The 17,531-nt window shown below is 36.8% G+C and overlaps 1 protein-coding gene across 2 annotated transcripts in view; it reads left to right on the top strand.

The window, feature by feature from the left end:
• Positions 1-17,531, top strand: part of chd2 (chromodomain helicase DNA binding protein 2) — a 36,965-nt gene that overhangs the window by 14,285 nt on the left and 5,149 nt on the right. For both annotated transcript variants that reach the window (XM_073850073.1, XM_073850072.1), the window contains 20 exons: positions 1,490-1,678; positions 1,837-1,996; positions 2,085-2,237; positions 4,000-4,071; positions 5,455-5,604; positions 5,718-5,866; positions 5,975-6,164; positions 6,258-6,428; positions 8,923-9,092; positions 9,176-9,217; positions 10,123-10,262; positions 10,343-10,481; positions 12,014-12,164; positions 12,258-12,380; positions 13,423-13,539; positions 13,668-13,805; positions 14,458-14,574; positions 14,683-14,861; positions 14,952-15,051; positions 15,137-15,335. In XM_073850073.1, coding sequence (XP_073706174.1) covers positions 1,490-1,678; positions 1,837-1,996; positions 2,085-2,237; positions 4,000-4,071; positions 5,455-5,604; positions 5,718-5,866; positions 5,975-6,164; positions 6,258-6,428; positions 8,923-9,092; positions 9,176-9,217; positions 10,123-10,262; positions 10,343-10,481; positions 12,014-12,164; positions 12,258-12,380; positions 13,423-13,539; positions 13,668-13,805; positions 14,458-14,574; positions 14,683-14,861; positions 14,952-15,051; positions 15,137-15,335 — 2,849 coding nt within the window. The remainder of the gene's footprint in view (positions 1-1,489; positions 1,679-1,836; positions 1,997-2,084; positions 2,238-3,999; positions 4,072-5,454; positions 5,605-5,717; positions 5,867-5,974; positions 6,165-6,257; positions 6,429-8,922; positions 9,093-9,175; positions 9,218-10,122; positions 10,263-10,342; positions 10,482-12,013; positions 12,165-12,257; positions 12,381-13,422; positions 13,540-13,667; positions 13,806-14,457; positions 14,575-14,682; positions 14,862-14,951; positions 15,052-15,136; positions 15,336-17,531) is intronic.

Here is a 17,531-nt window from a genome sequence, read left to right as displayed (position 1 = left end):
AAGACATTTAGATAAATTTGAATTGGGAATGCTTCTGTATATTCTGTTTAGGCGACTGACACTTAAGAAGTAGTTCACTTCCGGAACAAAAGTTTAATAATAATTTACTCACCCCCCCTTGTCATCCAAGATGTTCATGTCTTTCTTTCGGCAGTTGATAAGAAATTATGTTTCTTGAGGAAAACATTTCCGTATTTCTCTCCATATAATGGACTTCTATTCTATGGTGCCCTCAAGGTTGAACTTCCAAAATACAGTTGAAATGCAGCTTCAAAGGGCTCTAAATGATCCCAGCTGAAGAAGAAAGGTCTTATCTAGTAAAACGATCATCCATTTTCGAAACAAACTGACAATTTATATGCTTTTTTTTAACCTCAAATGCTCGTCTATGTCTGTGTGAACTCTGTTTTTAGGGTTTAAGACAGTTAGGGTATGTAGAAAAACTCATATCTTATCTTCAAAATTGTCCTACAAAGTGAACATGCAAAAAAAAAAAAGGTAAAATAGCGATGTAGGATGATTTTGAAGTTGAAGAAAATACCCTAACTGTATTAAATCGGATTACACAGACTACCCAATGCGCATTGCAGAGATGAGACAGGACAAGTATTTGAGGTTAATAAGTATATAAATTGTCAATTTGTTTCGAAAATAAATGTTTTGCTACATAAGACCCTTCTTTCTCGGCTGGGATCATTTAGAATCCTTTGAAACTGCATTTTCAACGTTTAAACTTGGGAGCACCATTGAAGTCCACTATATGGAGAAAATAATAGATGTTTTCCTCAAGAAACATAATTTATTTATGACTGAATAAAGAAAGACTGAACATCTTAGATGACAAAGGGGTGAGTAAATTATCTGTACATTTTTGTTCTGGAAGTGAACTAATCTTTAAAAAAATAAAAGTTCAGCTTCACCAACACACAAGTAAATGGAATTTAATAATTTATTAAAATAAAAACTAAGTTGTAATACTTTACAGTATTGCTGTTTTTACTGTATTTTTTAAGAAATGCAGCCTTGGTGTACATAAGAGACTTTTTTTTCCAGATTATTATTCTTATCGCTAGGAAAGCAGTGAAGACTTACGCTTCTCGTTGCCCTTTGACTAAAACAATTACAACCAAAAGCTGCACAATGTGGTATCGTATCAGTATTTTATTTTCCGAGTTGTATATTCCAAGTTGTGTTGCAGAAACAATTAGTGCTAGCAGCTCATCGAGTGCAACCATTTTACATCATCACAATAATAGCGCCCTCCCATAGTCCAAAATATGTATAAAACAATGTGAATTTTTAAATAACGTAAATCTTTGCATGTGACTGGTTGTCTACTACATATTTCAGTAAGAGGCATAATTTGTGTTATATTGAGCCATACAAGTCTTTATACCCAGGGTTTATATCTTAGTAAGGGGGTCATCATATTTGGGGTCCTTGGTGTCAAAAGTTTAAATACCCTGTTTTTGACTTTGCCTCCCATTAGGTTTGAGTCCTGGGAGGATTTTGAGGATGAGCATGGTAAAGGCAGGGATAACGGTTATCAGAGCCTGCACAAAGTTCTGGAGCCTTTCCTACTGCGTCGTGTCAAGAAAGATGTGGAGAAATCCCTGCCAGCTAAAGTGGAGCAAATCCTCAGAGTCGACATGTCGGCCCAGCAAAAACAGTTCTACAAGTGAGTGCAGTTTTAGCCAATTTCATGCCTCTTTCCAACAGCTCCCTAAATCGAGTAACTCTTTGATTTCGATTCCAGACTGCATGCAATTGGAATGCAAGTGTTTCGAGAATATCTGTCCATCTCATCGCTATTCATTTGTGATGTGACTTTTGCAGATGGATCCTAACAAGAAACTTCAAAGCCTTGTCTAAAGGCACCAGAGGCAGCTCTTCTGGCTTTCTTAACATTGTCATGGAGCTGAAGAAATGTTGTAACCATGGTTACCTCATCAAACAACCAGAGGAGGAGAACGAAAGAACACAAGAGCATCTACAGGTAAGACTCTCCTAGATGATTTTGTCACCAGAATGATTTTGTTTTTAGGAAAGCGTCATTTTCAGGTTGTTTGTTAATGTTTGTTTAGAGCTTGGTGCGTGGCAGTGGGAAACTGGTGCTCCTGGACAAGCTTCTCACGCGACTCCGGGAGAGAGGCAACCGTGTACTCATCTTCTCTCAGATGGTTCGCATGTTGGACATCCTTGCTGATTACCTGGCTTTAAAACGATATCAGTTTCAGGTATGATCTGGACTGTAAATATTAAATTATTTATATGTACACCATCAAAGTAAACCCCTGGACCGTAATTAGAAAGATGTCTACTAGACATGTACATGTGAAATTGATTAGCCAAGTAGTAAAAGCATTATTTAAGCTGTTTGCCAATTGATTTTCCTGTTTGCCTTTGCCTGGCATAAACATCAATGAAATATATTTCCCAATGAGTCTTGTGAAATATGTAGTAAAAAGACAAAAGATCTACCTTATTTAAAAAATCTACATTTCTTTATGCATATTTTGGACTATAGAAGGGACCATTAATTCGATGACGTGAAATGGTTGCTCTCTTGGAGCTACTAGCGCTACCTGTTGTATTTTTTAATAAAATATTGATACAATGCCTCATTATGTAGCTTTTAGATGTAATTATTAGTCGCAGGGTATTAGAGAAGCTATGTAAGTCTTCACTGCTTTCCTAGCTATAAGAAGACGAGAAAAGAATGGGAAAAATTTTAAAGACCTGCGTCTTTGTTCTTTCCACTTTAGCCTTGATGCCTTTGTGGCTTTTAGTAGATCACAGCTACTGAAAGAGCTTACAACAGCAGAGACAAGAAACACTAGATGCCATCCTGGCAGGATGTAAACATGTCAACGCTTGTCATGACACTGTAGCCACTGAAGGAGTTTCTCAGCATGACTTCCACTCGATATCTGGGGGCATTTAGACTCCTTGTGGGGAAAAATTAATGGGAAGGGATTACATTTGGATCCATCTCCACCTGTAAGCTCTTTCAGTAGTTGTGGTCATTGCATCAGTATTTTATTATCTGAGTTTTGTATTCCGAGTTGTATTTTGGTAAAATAGCAACAGGTAGCTGCAGTAGCTCACAGAGTGCAACCATTTTGCTTCATCAAAATAATGGCACCTTCTATAGTCCAAAATATGCATAAAACGATATGGATTTTTTAGCTAATGTAAATCTTTGATGGGTTTTCTACTTCATATTTCAGTAGGAGACATTATTTATATTATATTAAGCCATACACAGTGTTTCCCTTGCACCCAGCCCACCCCCCAAAGCTGTAAACCTAGGGGAAACACAGAGTAAATATGTGTTTGTTTGCCAAATTTTTTTTTTTTTTTCATTTGATTAAAAAAAAAAAAGTTTAATGCTGAAAAATTGTTGGCCCTATTGTTAACAATTTTGAAATTGAGAGTGTTGGACTTATTTTTTCACTGAAATAAATATTTCTGTTACTAAGCAGAAAGTAAAGTACAGAGGAAAAAAAAAAAAAAGAGTACAGTTGGCTACCAGCACCCGGCCCAACCCCGCAAAGCTCAAGTCTTAATACCCGGGGCTCCCTTTAGGGTGTTTTCATGTGCTACCAAGTAGTTTTTTAGTTTTCCATTTACTGTTGTAATCTAGATCTTTTTGTAATGTCTGTGGAGACATTCAGAGGTGTAGCTTGTATGGACTTGGCTCGAGTGATTTAGGGAATCATGTGTCAGGGTCGCAGTATGTCTGCTCAGACAGCAAGTTCCCCGAGCCTATTTTTATGCCTCAGTTATTTTTTGATCGGTGGAGCCTTGAGCATTAGCACAGCTTGCGTCTTATGTTGTTTTGGTCTGGCAAAACGTCTTCAGTGTCGTCATAATTTTGTGGTGACTTGTGGGGGTTTTAGGATTTTATGGCTGTATATCTAGTCGAGGTGCCCTAGTTTGGTCAAAGTGCCACGGTTGACATTCCTTGACCGTATCTGTGTTTTCTCTCATGTTCAGCGTTTGGACGGCTCCATCAAGGGAGAGCTCAGAAAACAAGCACTGGACCACTTTAATGCAGAAGGCTCTGAGGTAAGATCCTAAACTACAGCATGGGTGTTTGTTTTGTTTGGGCAGAGCTTCGCTGTCTGGAGACATTCGCTATGGTTGTGATGTTCCAGTCAGAGCTCTGCGTCAGAGCTTTACTGGTTCTAGGAATGCTTGATCCATGGGAAATAGAGGCCTTATGTAATTATTTGAAGAATGAAAATGTAATATATAAAGGGTCAAAACAGTTCTGTCGGACTGAAACAAGAAGGCTCATATGTGAGTTCAAAAACTACATTAAAAATATAAAAAATATGCAATAAATTAATGTTTCATAAGGCTATAAAATTAGGTTTTATAAGGCTGATGTGTGTTTAAAGGATTAGTACACTTCCAGAGTACAAATTTCTTGTCTCAACCCCATGTCATCCAAGATGTTCATGTCTTTCTTCAGTCAAAAAAAAAGTAAGGTTTTGAGGAAAACGTTCCAGGATTTTTCTCCATATAGTGGACTTCAATGGGGATGAGCAGGTTGAAGGTCCAAATTGCAGTTTCAATGCAGCTTCAAATGGCTCTACATGATCCCAGCCAAGGAATAAATGTCTTAACTAGTGAAACAATTGGTCATTTTCTTAAAAAAAAGTTATACTTTTTAACCACAAATGCTCTACGACTGCATTAAGTAATCACATTGGAAAGGTTAAACGGTTTGTTATCTATCTGCGTACGTAGGGTAGGGTGAAAAACTCCATCTCATTTTCTCCTCCAACTTCAAAATTGCCCAACATTGTTGCTTTACTTTTTTTGTAAAGGGCATTTGACTTTCTTTGGACGTTTGCTTTGTAAACACTGGATCGGTACTCCTGCCCATGTCATACGTGACCTTTCCAACGTCAAGTCAAGCTAGTGCAAAACGAGTATTTGTGGTTAAAATGTAAAAAATTTTTTGACTGATTGTTTCACTAGAGAAGACCCTTTTTCCTCAACTGGGATCGTGTAGAGCTCTTTGAAGTTGCATTGAAATCTTCAGTTTGCAGTTTGGACCTTCAACCCATTGATCTTCATTGAAGTCCACTATATGGACAAAAATCCTGGAATGTTTTCCTCAAAAAACTGAAGAAAGATAGACATGAATATCTTTGACATGGGGGTGAGTAAATTATCAGGAAATTTTTATTCTGGAAGTGAGCAAATTCTTTGTGGTGATGTATTCCGTGCCACTAGTTACCAAAAATAAGCAAAAACACAAAGCAAAATAATTTAAGTAATTATTTTCTCTGATCACTCCACTCCATATTTACACCATTGGATAGGTTAATATCCAGATTTTATGAATATTAACCTGGAGCAGGATGTATAGATGAGCATTCATCACTAGACTTGAAATTGCAATTGGCTCTTGTTCTCACTGTTCACTGTCTTCCTCAGGACTTCTGTTTCCTGCTATCCACCCGAGCTGGAGGGCTTGGGATTAACCTGGCCTCTGCCGACACAGTGGTTATCTTTGACTCGGACTGGAACCCACAAAATGATCTTCAAGCCCAGGCCAGAGCCCACAGGATTGGCCAGAAAAAGCAAGTAAGTAGAACACAAATCTTTGACTTAATGTGTAACCACTCTCCACACTTCTGGAGTGTCATAAGTAGCATACGTAGACTGCAACTAAATATATTTTGGGATTCTTTGCATAGGTGAACATCTATCGTCTGGTCACAAAAGGCACAGTGGAGGAAGACATTATTGAAAGAGCCAAAAAGAAGATGGTTCTAGACCATCTTGTCATTCAGAGAATGGACACCACTGGGCGAACCGTACTGGATAACAGCTCAGCAAATTCAAAGTGAGAATATTAAATAGAAAAAAAATAATTCCTCTGATCTGAATGTTGGTTTAAGCATGCATTGAACATACAACGTGTAATGTCTACCTGTGTGTTGGCCATTTCCAGTTCGAACCCCTTCAGTAAAGAAGAATTGACAGCCATCTTGAAGTTTGGAGCAGAAGATCTGTTCAAGGAAGCTGAAGGGGAGGAATCAGAACCACAGGAAATGGACATTGATGAGATCTTGCGTCTTGCTGAAACCAGAGAGAGCGATCAAGGATCTAGTGCTACAGATGAGCTTCTGTCACAGTTTAAGGTACTCAAGAGTGTATTAAAACTTGTAATGTTAAGTAGCATGTTTTCTCCTGAGCCTGGGCCTGGCATGAACTGTTTTTGTCTGTAATGGTAGGTTGCTAACTTCACCATGGATGAAAGCACACCAGATCTTGAGGAGAAGACTGTGCGTGATTGGGATGATATTATTCCAGAGGAGCAACGGCGGAAGGTGGAGGAAGAGCAGAAGCAGAAGGAGATGGAAGACATCTACATGCTGCCCAGAAGCAGAAGCTCCAACAAGAGGGTAAGGAAGTGCTTCCCTCCTACAGTCTAGGGTTGTGCCAGTTCAAACTGGGCAAGAGATTATTTCACGGTAGTGGAGTATATGGGTGTTAGCTGGGTAAACCTAACACAAACAGCCAATATTTCACCTAAAATAAAATTATAAGATATTATTGACATTTTTGGACTGACATCATTTTCATACATGAAATGAGATGAGATTTTACCCTCAGCCAAAATATTTGCTTTGTAACAAATTGAGACCATATTTGAAGTAAAAACAAGTACATTCTTGCCTAAAAAACTCTTTAAAACTTTTTAAAATTGATAGCCTGGAAAACCCTAGAAAATAGCAATATTCCTGAGGAGGTACTTAAGTGCTTGAATTATTGTATCTGTGAAATGTATCTATAAAACAAGTGTTGAATTTTGTCATAGCACATATATTTTCACAGAGTTCATGCAATTCAAAAAACATTGTACCCTTTTCAGTTAATGTCAGAAAACAATCAAGCTAAGCACTGATGGTGTGGTGTAAACATATCTGAAGATGTGAAAAGAGGAACAGATGAACTAAATCAATTGCGTCATTTATGCAGGAACCGCTCCGATTGATTCAAACTCGTGACTTCGACTTCATTTCAAGCGATTCATTAGCAAAAGCAGATCAAATTAAAGGAGTCATTTATTTTCAAATTTCGACATTGCCGTTTGTAGTGGTTTTTAAAAAGCATGTAGTGATGGGTGAAACTGAGTTTTTTCGAATTGAATTCAAATTGAATTGACTCGATAGAACGTGGATTGCAAATCTTTTGAGTTCGCAAACATTTGATTTACAACTTCGGAGCAGGTTCGCAAATCTTTTGGTTTAGATCGGAACTTTTGGGTTTGCAAATCTTTAGGTTAAGATTGGAACTTCGAAGTGGGTTCGCAAATCTTTATCTTTGGATCGGAACTTCAGAGCACGGATCTTGAATCATTTGATTCAGATTGGGACTTCGGTGTGGGTTTGTGAAACATTCGCGTTTTACATCAGAGCGATTTTGTCAATCTTTTTTCTGTTTTTTTTTTTTCTTAAACAGTAGAAAACATCAAACTATTCATACAGTACAGTTATAAAAAAAAAAGTATACACAAACAAAGCCCTTAAAGGGGCTTTATGCAACTTTTCCCCCAAAATAAACGTAACAATAGCCTTTTTATTTGACCATTTATGACTCAAACATCTCCTGATGAGCATACTGACACCTTGTCAGCTCACAGTGGGTACACCTATAAGCCTGTATCCTATTTTTCCTATTTTCTGTCGGGTCGGCTTTTTCGCGCGCTGTCTGCGGATGTGACGTCAAGCGCGTTCATGTTAAACGTTTCAGATCACTCTGCCACCACCGCTAGTCGTATATATTGCAAACAAACTTAGTTTCGAAAACAATATATGTATTTGACTGTTCTAACCTCTGTAAAAATAATGTTGACTTCTTTGCAGCGGATGACTTGTGAAGTGTGTACGTATGAGCGCGCGCTGCAAGAGCGAGCAGAAAGGAAGAGCAGTTCCGTTTTTTGGCCACAGGTGTCAGTCCGCGAGTTTAAATTTCAGAAAATTGCATATAGCCCCTTTAAGAAAAATAACAACTTTAGTAGTAATACTTTGCATGTGCTTCATTGTATTTTTGCCATTTTTATTTAACTATTTCTCTTTCTTTATTTGAAATGGAAGACATTGTTTGATAAGTAAGATCTCTGATTGAAGTCCTTGAAAATCAAATAAGTAGTGCTTGAAAAGTCCTTGAAAGTCCTGGAATTTCATTTTACAGTATCTGTACGAACCCTGAAATTGTGAGATAATAACTCACATTTCTGACTTTTTTGAGATATAAACTCGCAATTGCGAGTAAAAAAGTACCATTTTGAGGGGGGAAAAAGACTAATATGTTCTCAGAATTGCGAGTTTGTAGCGCATACTTCTGAGAAAAAATGTCAGAATTGTTTCTCTCAATTTTTGACAGGCTTAAAAAGATTTTCAGCTCTGTAAGCATGCGATTCAATTATCAGAATGCATTTATACAATAGTGTGTATTAGTGTACATTATAAATGTGTGTACATAGCATACGGTCGTGTAAAGTGCTCCCTGTGGCTTTTCGGTGCTTTTATCCTCTCTTGTGAGCTAGATCCATAATATCTTGCGCAGGCTGTAATGACTCATTAGATTTTATAGCCACACACTGCATTCCCATGCGATGGCAGCACATGTTGAAGTATGCGGCATCGTAGCTTTTGGAAATGAGTCATTAAGTTTTACTGCGCAGTGGACTCCCCGGCGATAAGGCCGTGTGCGTGTTTGCAGCCACATGCTCATTACTCTTGCCTTACGCCAGAGAAGATTTAATCCAGAGCAGAACAGAGTCGTCCACAAAATATTCAGTATTCCTAAAACTGCTTTTGTAATCTGTGCATAGAGAGCATTGGATAAATACAAGAAAAAATTTTTTTAAAGCTGTATTGTGATGCTTTTTAGGCACAGGCCAATGACAGCGACAGTGATGCTGGATCCAAACTAAAGCACAGATCCTCAGGTTCAGACAGTGAAACGGATGACAGCGAGGATGACAAACGGCCCAAGCGGAGAGGCAGGCCGAGAGCTCGCAAAAACAATGTGGAGGGATTTAATGACGCAGAGATACGCAGGTAATATAACTCACCGTCAACTTGATAATTTGAGAAAGGCTTTGCTGTAAACATTTCATTACTTAATGGTCTATTTATTTTAGGTTCATAAAGGCGTACAAGAAATTTGGAGCTCCGCTTGAGAGGTGAGAAATACTATAATCAGAAATTATATTTTTTGTTGCAGTTACAAGTTTTGTATAATATTTAAAGGAATAGTTCAGACTATTCTAGTTGTTCATGAGTTTCTTGTTTGTCCTGAACAGTTCCTGTAGGAAAAAATCCGTCAGGTCCTATAAATTCGTTGGTTTTTCAGCATTTTTGTGAATTTGAACCCTTTCGAACGATGACTGTATGATTTTGAGATCCATCTTTTCACCCTGAGGACAACTGAGAGACACAGTTCAAATGCTCACTGATGCATTTCCAGAAGGAAGAATGATGCATTAAACCTTTTGAATTTGAACATCAGGGTAAATTTTACTTTGCCTTTTGGGGACTATGTAAGTATCTTCTGTAGCTTCTGAAGAGCGGTACTAAATGAAAAAAATATGATATTTAAGCGAAATAAGAAAAATCTACACATCCTCATTTCGTTCAAAAGTTTATACCCCTGGCTCTTAATGCATCGTTTCTCCTTCTGAAGCATCAGTGAGCATTTGAACCTTCTGTAATAGTTGCAGTCCCTCAGTTGTCCTCAGTGTGAAAAGATGGATCTCAAAATCATAAAGTCATTGTTGAAAAAGGTTTAAACACACAAAAATGCTGAAAAACCCAATAATCTGTGGGACCTAGAGGAATTTTTTGAAGAACAGTGGGCAGTTTAACTATTCAGGACAAACAAGGAACTCATGAACAACTATCACTAAACAAAAAAAAAATTGAGGTAAACTTAAAATTTAAACAAATGAGAATTGTTGACCTGTTTTTTCATCTCATATTTATATTTCATTTCAATTAACAGAAACCATTTTAGTAGTTCCTTAGTTAAAAACAAGAACATTGAGTCCAATTAAAAGTACTACTTAACTGTTAATGTTGTTTTCTACAGGTTGGAGGCAATTGCCCGTGACTCTGAGCTGGTGGATAAGTCCATTGCAGACCTGAAGCGACTGGGGGAACTGGTGCACAACAGCTGTGTAACTGCAGTGCAGGAGCATGAGGAGCACATGAAAGAAAACCCTGTGGAAGGTGTGTAAATGTTAATAGCAGTGCTGAGTGAAAATTGTGATTGATTTTCTTATTTAATTTGTATTGTTTCTTCATTGCAGCTAAAGGTCCGGGGAAAAGACGAGGCATTAACATAAAGATCTCTGGAGTTCAGGTCAATGCTAAGTCTATTATCCAGCACGAGGAGGAGTTTGAACCGCTACATAAAGCTGTGCCTTCAAATCCTGCTGAAAGGAACAAGTGAGTCCTAATCAAAGCTGTATCATACATTCTTTTTCATAATATTGTACATAATGGAGTTGTTACAGACAAACTGCAGTGTGTCTAATCATTGCAAGCACTATATGGGTGGAGATTTAATCAAGCCAGTTAAATTTGATTTGATGGGTTTATTGGGGAACTCATTCAGTTCTGTTTCGATCCAAATAAAATATACATTCCAGGGTGGTGCACCATTCAAAATTGATTTGAGAACGCCTTTTGGACTCCAGTTTAATTCAGGCTATTGAATTGAGGTAGAAAACAGAATCTAGAATTTAATGAATTCAGTTTAAGGTCATTGAATTAGAATAAAAATCGGATAACTGCACTAAATTGTAATTAAACCCTGTTGTAATTATCTGACTTTTAAATGCATAACAAATATAGGATATATAATCTATTATGAAAGAATTATCCAATTTACTAAATATTATATATTAATACTCTACCAAAGATTTTTTTGTCTCTCGTTCCGTTTACCAAGCCTGCATTTATTTGATACAAAGTAAAAATATTTCATATTTGACTGTTTTTGCTGTACTATTTAAAATAACTGTTTTCTATTTGAATACATTTTAAAATGTAATTTTACAAGATTTCTTTTGCTAGAAATTTTAGAAATTAATACTTTTATTTAGCGAGAATGCTTAAAATTTATCAAAAGTGATGGTAAAAACATTTATAATGTTACAAAAGATTTCTATTTTTGGTAAATGCTTTTCTTCTGAGCTTTCTATTCATCAACTGTTTTCAACATAATAACAATAGATGTTTTTTGAGCAGCAAATGAGAATATTAGAATGATTTCTGAAAGATCATGTGGCTAGAGAAATTATGCAAAGAATTTGGCTTTGAAATCACAGGAATAAATTACATTTTAAAATGTATTCAAATAGAAAAGAGTTATTTTAAATAGTAAAAATATTTGTAATTTTTACTGTTTTAGCTGTACTTTAGATCAAATAAATGCAGAAGAGATTTCTTTTAAAAAGCATTAAAAAACTTCCTGTTCAAAAACTTTTGACTCGTAGTGTACATTTTGTTGCCAATATTAGGCAAGTTTCAGTCTGGGTTCAGAGCTCAGTAAATAGTACAGAATCTGCTTTTTTGAAAGTGTTTAAATAATTTGTTCTTAGCTGTCGATTCTGGAAAATGTGGGGTTGTTTTGCATCCAAGCTCAGCTTTTGATAGTATTAAACATTCTATTCAATTAAGACGATTGTAATACGCTGGTATTAAGGGAAAACTGGGAAATCTCTTTCTGTAGCCATAAAAGTAATAATAATTTTACCTCTCTCTCTACTGCATGTACATGTGGGGTACAGCAGGGCTCAGTCTTAGGCCCTGTTTTGTTCTCTCTCTGTCCTCCTTCCTTTAGCTAAGATCTTTTGTAAGCATCAGATCTAAACAGTTGAGAAAAAAGGTGAATAATTAGTCAAAATGAAACCACAATCCAATGAACTAAAGGAATAGAATGAGACTGAATAGACTAAATGATGTTTTGTTTTCAGATTTCAGCTGACCTGTCGGGTGAAGACTCCCCACTTTGACATAGACTGGGATATCAATGATGATACACAGCTGTTACTGGGTGTCTATGAGCACGGCTATGGCAACTGGGACCTGATCAAGACTGATCCTGATCTCAAACTTGCTGAGAAGGTACATTGCTTCCTCACAGTTAAAAAAAAAACAGCATCAACGATGTGCGAAGTCGCATTACTTGATGTAAAATGTCCTGTTGTTTATGTGTAGATTCTCCTAGATGACCCTGATAAGAAACCTCAGGGAAAGCAGTTGCAGATGCGAGCAGACTACTTGCTTAAGATGCTGAAGAAAGAGCAGGACAACCAAGATGCTGCTAAAACAGGAGATGAGGTGAAGATCATGGGTTTTTCAACACGTTTGTAAAATATTGAGGTTTTTAGACTTACAACACCTAGTGTTTTGGAGGATAATATGTGACCTTAGACCACAAAACCAATCATAAGTAGCACAGGTATATTTGTAGCAATAGCCAACAATACATTGTATGCCAAATTATACCATTTTTAGCCAAACATCATTCAAATATTAAGTAAAGATCATGTTCCATGAAGATATTTTGTAAATTTCCTACCATGAATATATCAAAACGTAATTTTTGATTAGTAATATGCATTGCTAAGAACTTCATTTGGACAACTTTAACGGCAATTTTTTTTGCACCCAGATTTTCAAACAGTTGTATATCAGCCAAATATTGTCCTATCCTAACAAATCATACATCAATGGGCAGCTTATTTATTCAGATTTTGATGCATCTCAATTAAAAAAAAAATTGACCCTTATGACTGATTTTGTGGTCCATGGTCACATATGTGACCCTGGACCACAAAACCAGTCATAAGTGTAAATTTGTCGAAATTGAGATTCTTACGTCATCTGAAAGCTGAGTAAATAAGCTTTCCATTGATATATTGTTTGTTAAAATAGGACAATGTTTGTCTGATATACAACTATTTGAAAACCTGGAATCTGAGGGTGCGAAAAAATCTAAATATTGAGAAAATCGCCTTAAAAGTTGTCCAAATGAAGTTCTTAGCAATGCATATTACTAATCAAAAATCAAGTTTTTATGTATTTATGGTAGAAAATTTACAAAATATCTTCATAGAACATGATCTTTACTTAATATGCTAATGATTTTTGGCATAAAAGAAAAATCGATAATTTTGACCCATACAGTGTATTTTTGGCTATTGCTACAAATATACCCATGCTACTTAAGACTGGTTTTGTGGTCCAGGGTCACATATGGTTTTGTAGAACAATAGAAGTTTTTAAGGTGGTCATACACAGTTTGGATCAGCAGCTTCAGTTAGCATAGCTCACTTTTTTTAGTCAAAATTTTCATTCTGTGTATCTTCCCACCTCCCAGGTCAAACCCAGAAAGAGAAAACCTCGAACGAAGAACAAGGCCCCCAACAATGATCTAGTCAATGAAATTTCTTCTCCGCGTCTCTCCGATAACTTGTCAGAAGAAGGAGAGGTCAAGGTATGTCACTTTTATTGCATCTAGTCACCTATATAACAAAACTGATTTGTTAATGCAGAGATATAAATACACTGAATCCACAGTGCTAACCAGTTAGGCTGCATATTTACAATTCTCTCATTTTTCAGGACGATGGAGCTGAAAAATCACCCACAAAGAAGAAACAGAAAAAGGATAACAAAGAGAACAAAGAAAAAACAGGAACTCCTAAAAAAGAGAAGGAGGGGGACAAAGACAAAAAGCGTTCCAAGACCAAAAAAGAGAAGGTATTTTATATGTTGGCATCAGAGGCTGGCGTATTATGTTTCAGCATGAGAACATTTCCTTTAGAAACTTGGACTTAAGTGTTATGTTTCACTGTCATCCTGTGCACAATGGCTGTTAGTTTCTTAGATCAACAGGTTGACTCAAACTTACGATCTAGACCTAAATTATACTGCTATTATAATTAATTAAATTCTCTGTTATTAATACAATTTTGTTTTTACTTAAAAGTAATGCATTACAATACTGAGCATTACTTTTTTTTTTTAATCTGGCCTGGGCTTGCTTTATGTTTTTGATAGAAAAAAAATATTTTGGCATATGTAAAAACCCTTTCACACTAAAAGTGAAATGAATAAGCTTTAGGCTGAAGGAAATATTAATTCAGATATTAACATTTATTTGCCTCTGCATCTATTCCCGATTTCTCTCAACATGGGGACAGGAGAGCTTTCAGTCAATAAATGGGAAAACAAAGTAACAGGCATTACTTATTTGAAAAAGTAACTCAAATATTTAACTGTAAATTTTAAAACTAGTAATGCGTTAAAAGTAATCTGATTACATTACTTGTAGTGTGTTACCCCCAAACACTGATTAAGTTATATTGTGTGTCAATGTGTTTCTCATGAGCTTAACTTCTAACATTTTCAGGCCAAACCTGCAGGAAAAGGAAAGAAAGCTCAAGGCCCTGTGCACATCACTGCAGGAAGTGAGCCTGTACCAATTGGAGAGGAAGACGATGAACTGGACCAGGAAACATTCAGCATTGTAAGTGTTAAAATTCTCCTTTCTTCATCTCAATTGTAATGTACTGAAGTATGTTGATGTTTTAATGTCCTGAGCGAAAAACTGATTTGTGATGTAACATCTACGCAGTGTAAGGAGCGGATGAGGCCAGTGAAGAAAGCTCTGAAACAGTTGGATAAACCAGATGAGGGGCTGTCAGTGCAGGAGCAGCTGCAGCACACTCGTACCTGCCTGCTGAAGATCGGAGACCGCATCACAGAGTGCCTTAAATCGTACAGTGACCCTGAACATGTCAAGACCTGGCGCAGGTATCTTAACTACATATTACACATCTGACTTTAAGAGTTACTGTTATACTTGAACAGTACATTTAACCCTGCTGTTGTTTAATTTGTCAGAAACCTCTGGATTTTCGTGTCTAAATTTACTGAGTTCGGTGCCCGGAAATTGCACAAGCTGTATAAGATGGCTCAAAAGAAGCGTTCGCAGGAAGAAGAGGTAAGCTCATCTTAAATCTACAGTTTTCAATGACATTGTTCTCCTCATGTAGCACTTACTCATTCGCTCCTTGTATTTCTTACAGAAAGAGCAAAAGAAGAAGGATGATCCCGCCAAGAAAAAACCCTTCAGACCTGAACCGTCTGGATCTAGCCGGGACTCCACAGGCAACCAGCCAGCACCCAAACCCCATCCTCCGGTCAACCATCCACCTGGACCTCCCCCTCATGCTCACCACAGAGAGCAGTACAACCAGCCCAATAAAAGACACTTTGCTAATGATGGTAAGAGATGCAATGGTTTGTCAAGTGTCACCGTTTCGGGGTCTAAATGCTCAGATTGCAAAAGCAAACAATAAACAGCTTATTGCACTCACATTGTGCTATATGACTACTAAACGAATAGTGCAGATAAATGACTTTAGGATTAGAGGCTTGGACCCAGAAACTGTATAGCTACATCAGGACTTAAGCATAGTTTGTAAGCTACTATACAATTGAGGTCAAAAGTTTACATAAACCTTATGAATCTGCAAAATGTTAATTATTTTACCAAAATAAGAGGTGTCATACAAAATGCATGTAATTTTTTTTTTATTTAGTACTGACCTGAGTAAGATATTTCATATATAAGATGTTTATATGTAGTCGGTTAAACTGCCTGCTGTTCTTTTTTTTTTTTTTTTTTTTTTTTTTTTGTGAAATTGAACTCTTTCCAACAATGACTATGATTTTGAGATCCTTCTTTTCACACTGAGGACAACTGAAGATATATGGAAGCATATGTGTAGCAATATTCAATTTGCAATACAATATGCAAAATGGCAATACAATATTCAAAATGACAATGCAATATTCAAAAAGGCAATGTAATTCTGTATTTAAATTTACATTTTCAATCACCTCCACGTGTGCAAAATTTGGTGCATAATGAAATTGAAAATTAAATTATATTATTTACATTTGCCATTTCCAACAGTAGTCTTAAGTTGTAAAGTGCATACTATTTTAATGCTTTAGAAGTAGCAAAATGAAAATGAAAATGTATAACCCAAATTGATTTGATATGTGTAACGTGTCCAAGCAGAAACAGTAGCAAAATTATCATTTAAATGTTATTTGTCCTGAATGCATTTAGACTAAGAGTCAGGACACTTACGATTGCATTTTCATCATGACGCAGTGGGATATTTGTAGCAAAATTCAATGCGGCTTTGAAAATGCATTCCGAGTTGACCACGCCCACCCAACGTCAATCATTGCGTCAAGGCGGGGATTGGCGGAAGCACGTTACGTTTAGATCGTTTGAAACATGGCGGCTGGAGATCTGATAAGATCGTTGAATTCATTGGCAGATGGAGCGTGAACAGAGAAATAATGTTTAGAAGATTTTTACGTGTATGTAGGTGACAGGACAAGATCAATATTGAAGCATCTTGCAGAATTGTCGGCCTTAACAGGCCTCGACACTCGTTTGGCCGCTGAACCCTTGAGAGTGGTGGAAGATCGATTATCTTCGTCCCAATCAATATATATATATATATATATATATATATATATTCGTGCTATACATTTATTTTGCTTCCGACGCCCATGATATATATATATATATATATATTCGTGCTATACATTTATTTTGCTTCCGACGCCCATGATATATATATATATATATATATATATATTAGGGCTGTCAAAATTAACGCGTTAATGCAAATTCATTTTAACGGCACTAATTTTATTAACGCGCGATTAACGCAGCGCGCATTTCTGTTTGACCCACTACCTAGCCCATAGTTAAAGAAATGGATGCAGTGCTGCCAACCTATCGAAAAGTGTCTAGCAACAATACATAAACACATAATTGGACAAACCCAATATAGTTTCTGAGGCTCTTCGGTTTTGCTGAACGTGCGTGTGGTCTCCCAATGAATGCGCGCGCACCTCCCTCTCTTCATATCTGCGTCTGCTCTGTTCAGCGAGCGGCAGTGGAGCAGCGCTTTCAGTTAAAACAGATGTTATGTTCATTCCAGTGCTTGAAGTGGGCCGGTACGCAGGTACTTCTGTATTTTATCCTTTTGCGTACACCGGCACTTCTGCCATATTTAATGAATGCAAGCGGAGTCGGTGTACGTTAGGATTGTTGCTGTGGGGTTGATGCGTAAAGCCACATACGAGTATGCACGCGAAAACGGCGTATTAAATGCACGTCAAACACATGCATAATTGCATATCATATGTACTCCAAATTTAATTTCAGCTTAATTGTTAATAGCACGCCAAATAGAAACAGAAAGTCGTGCTAGTGCGCATTTGCATGAGACCAGGCTCTCCAATCAGTACATTATAACCAAAACAATACATTAAAACATAAAAGAAGCAGGTTTTTGGGATCACATAACTTTAAATGGCTAAACTCCTAAAAAGTCAAAGGATCCTGAAGGCATTCAAACAGGAAGTTAAAAACAACGATAATAATGCAGG

Source organism: Garra rufa, chromosome 11 (assembly GCF_049309525.1).
Source record: "Garra rufa chromosome 11, GarRuf1.0, whole genome shotgun sequence".
Classification (NCBI taxonomy): domain Eukaryota; kingdom Metazoa; phylum Chordata; class Actinopteri; order Cypriniformes; family Cyprinidae; genus Garra; species Garra rufa.
Note: the sequence above shows the minus strand (reverse complement) of the source record. Positions and strands in the feature narration are given on the sequence as shown.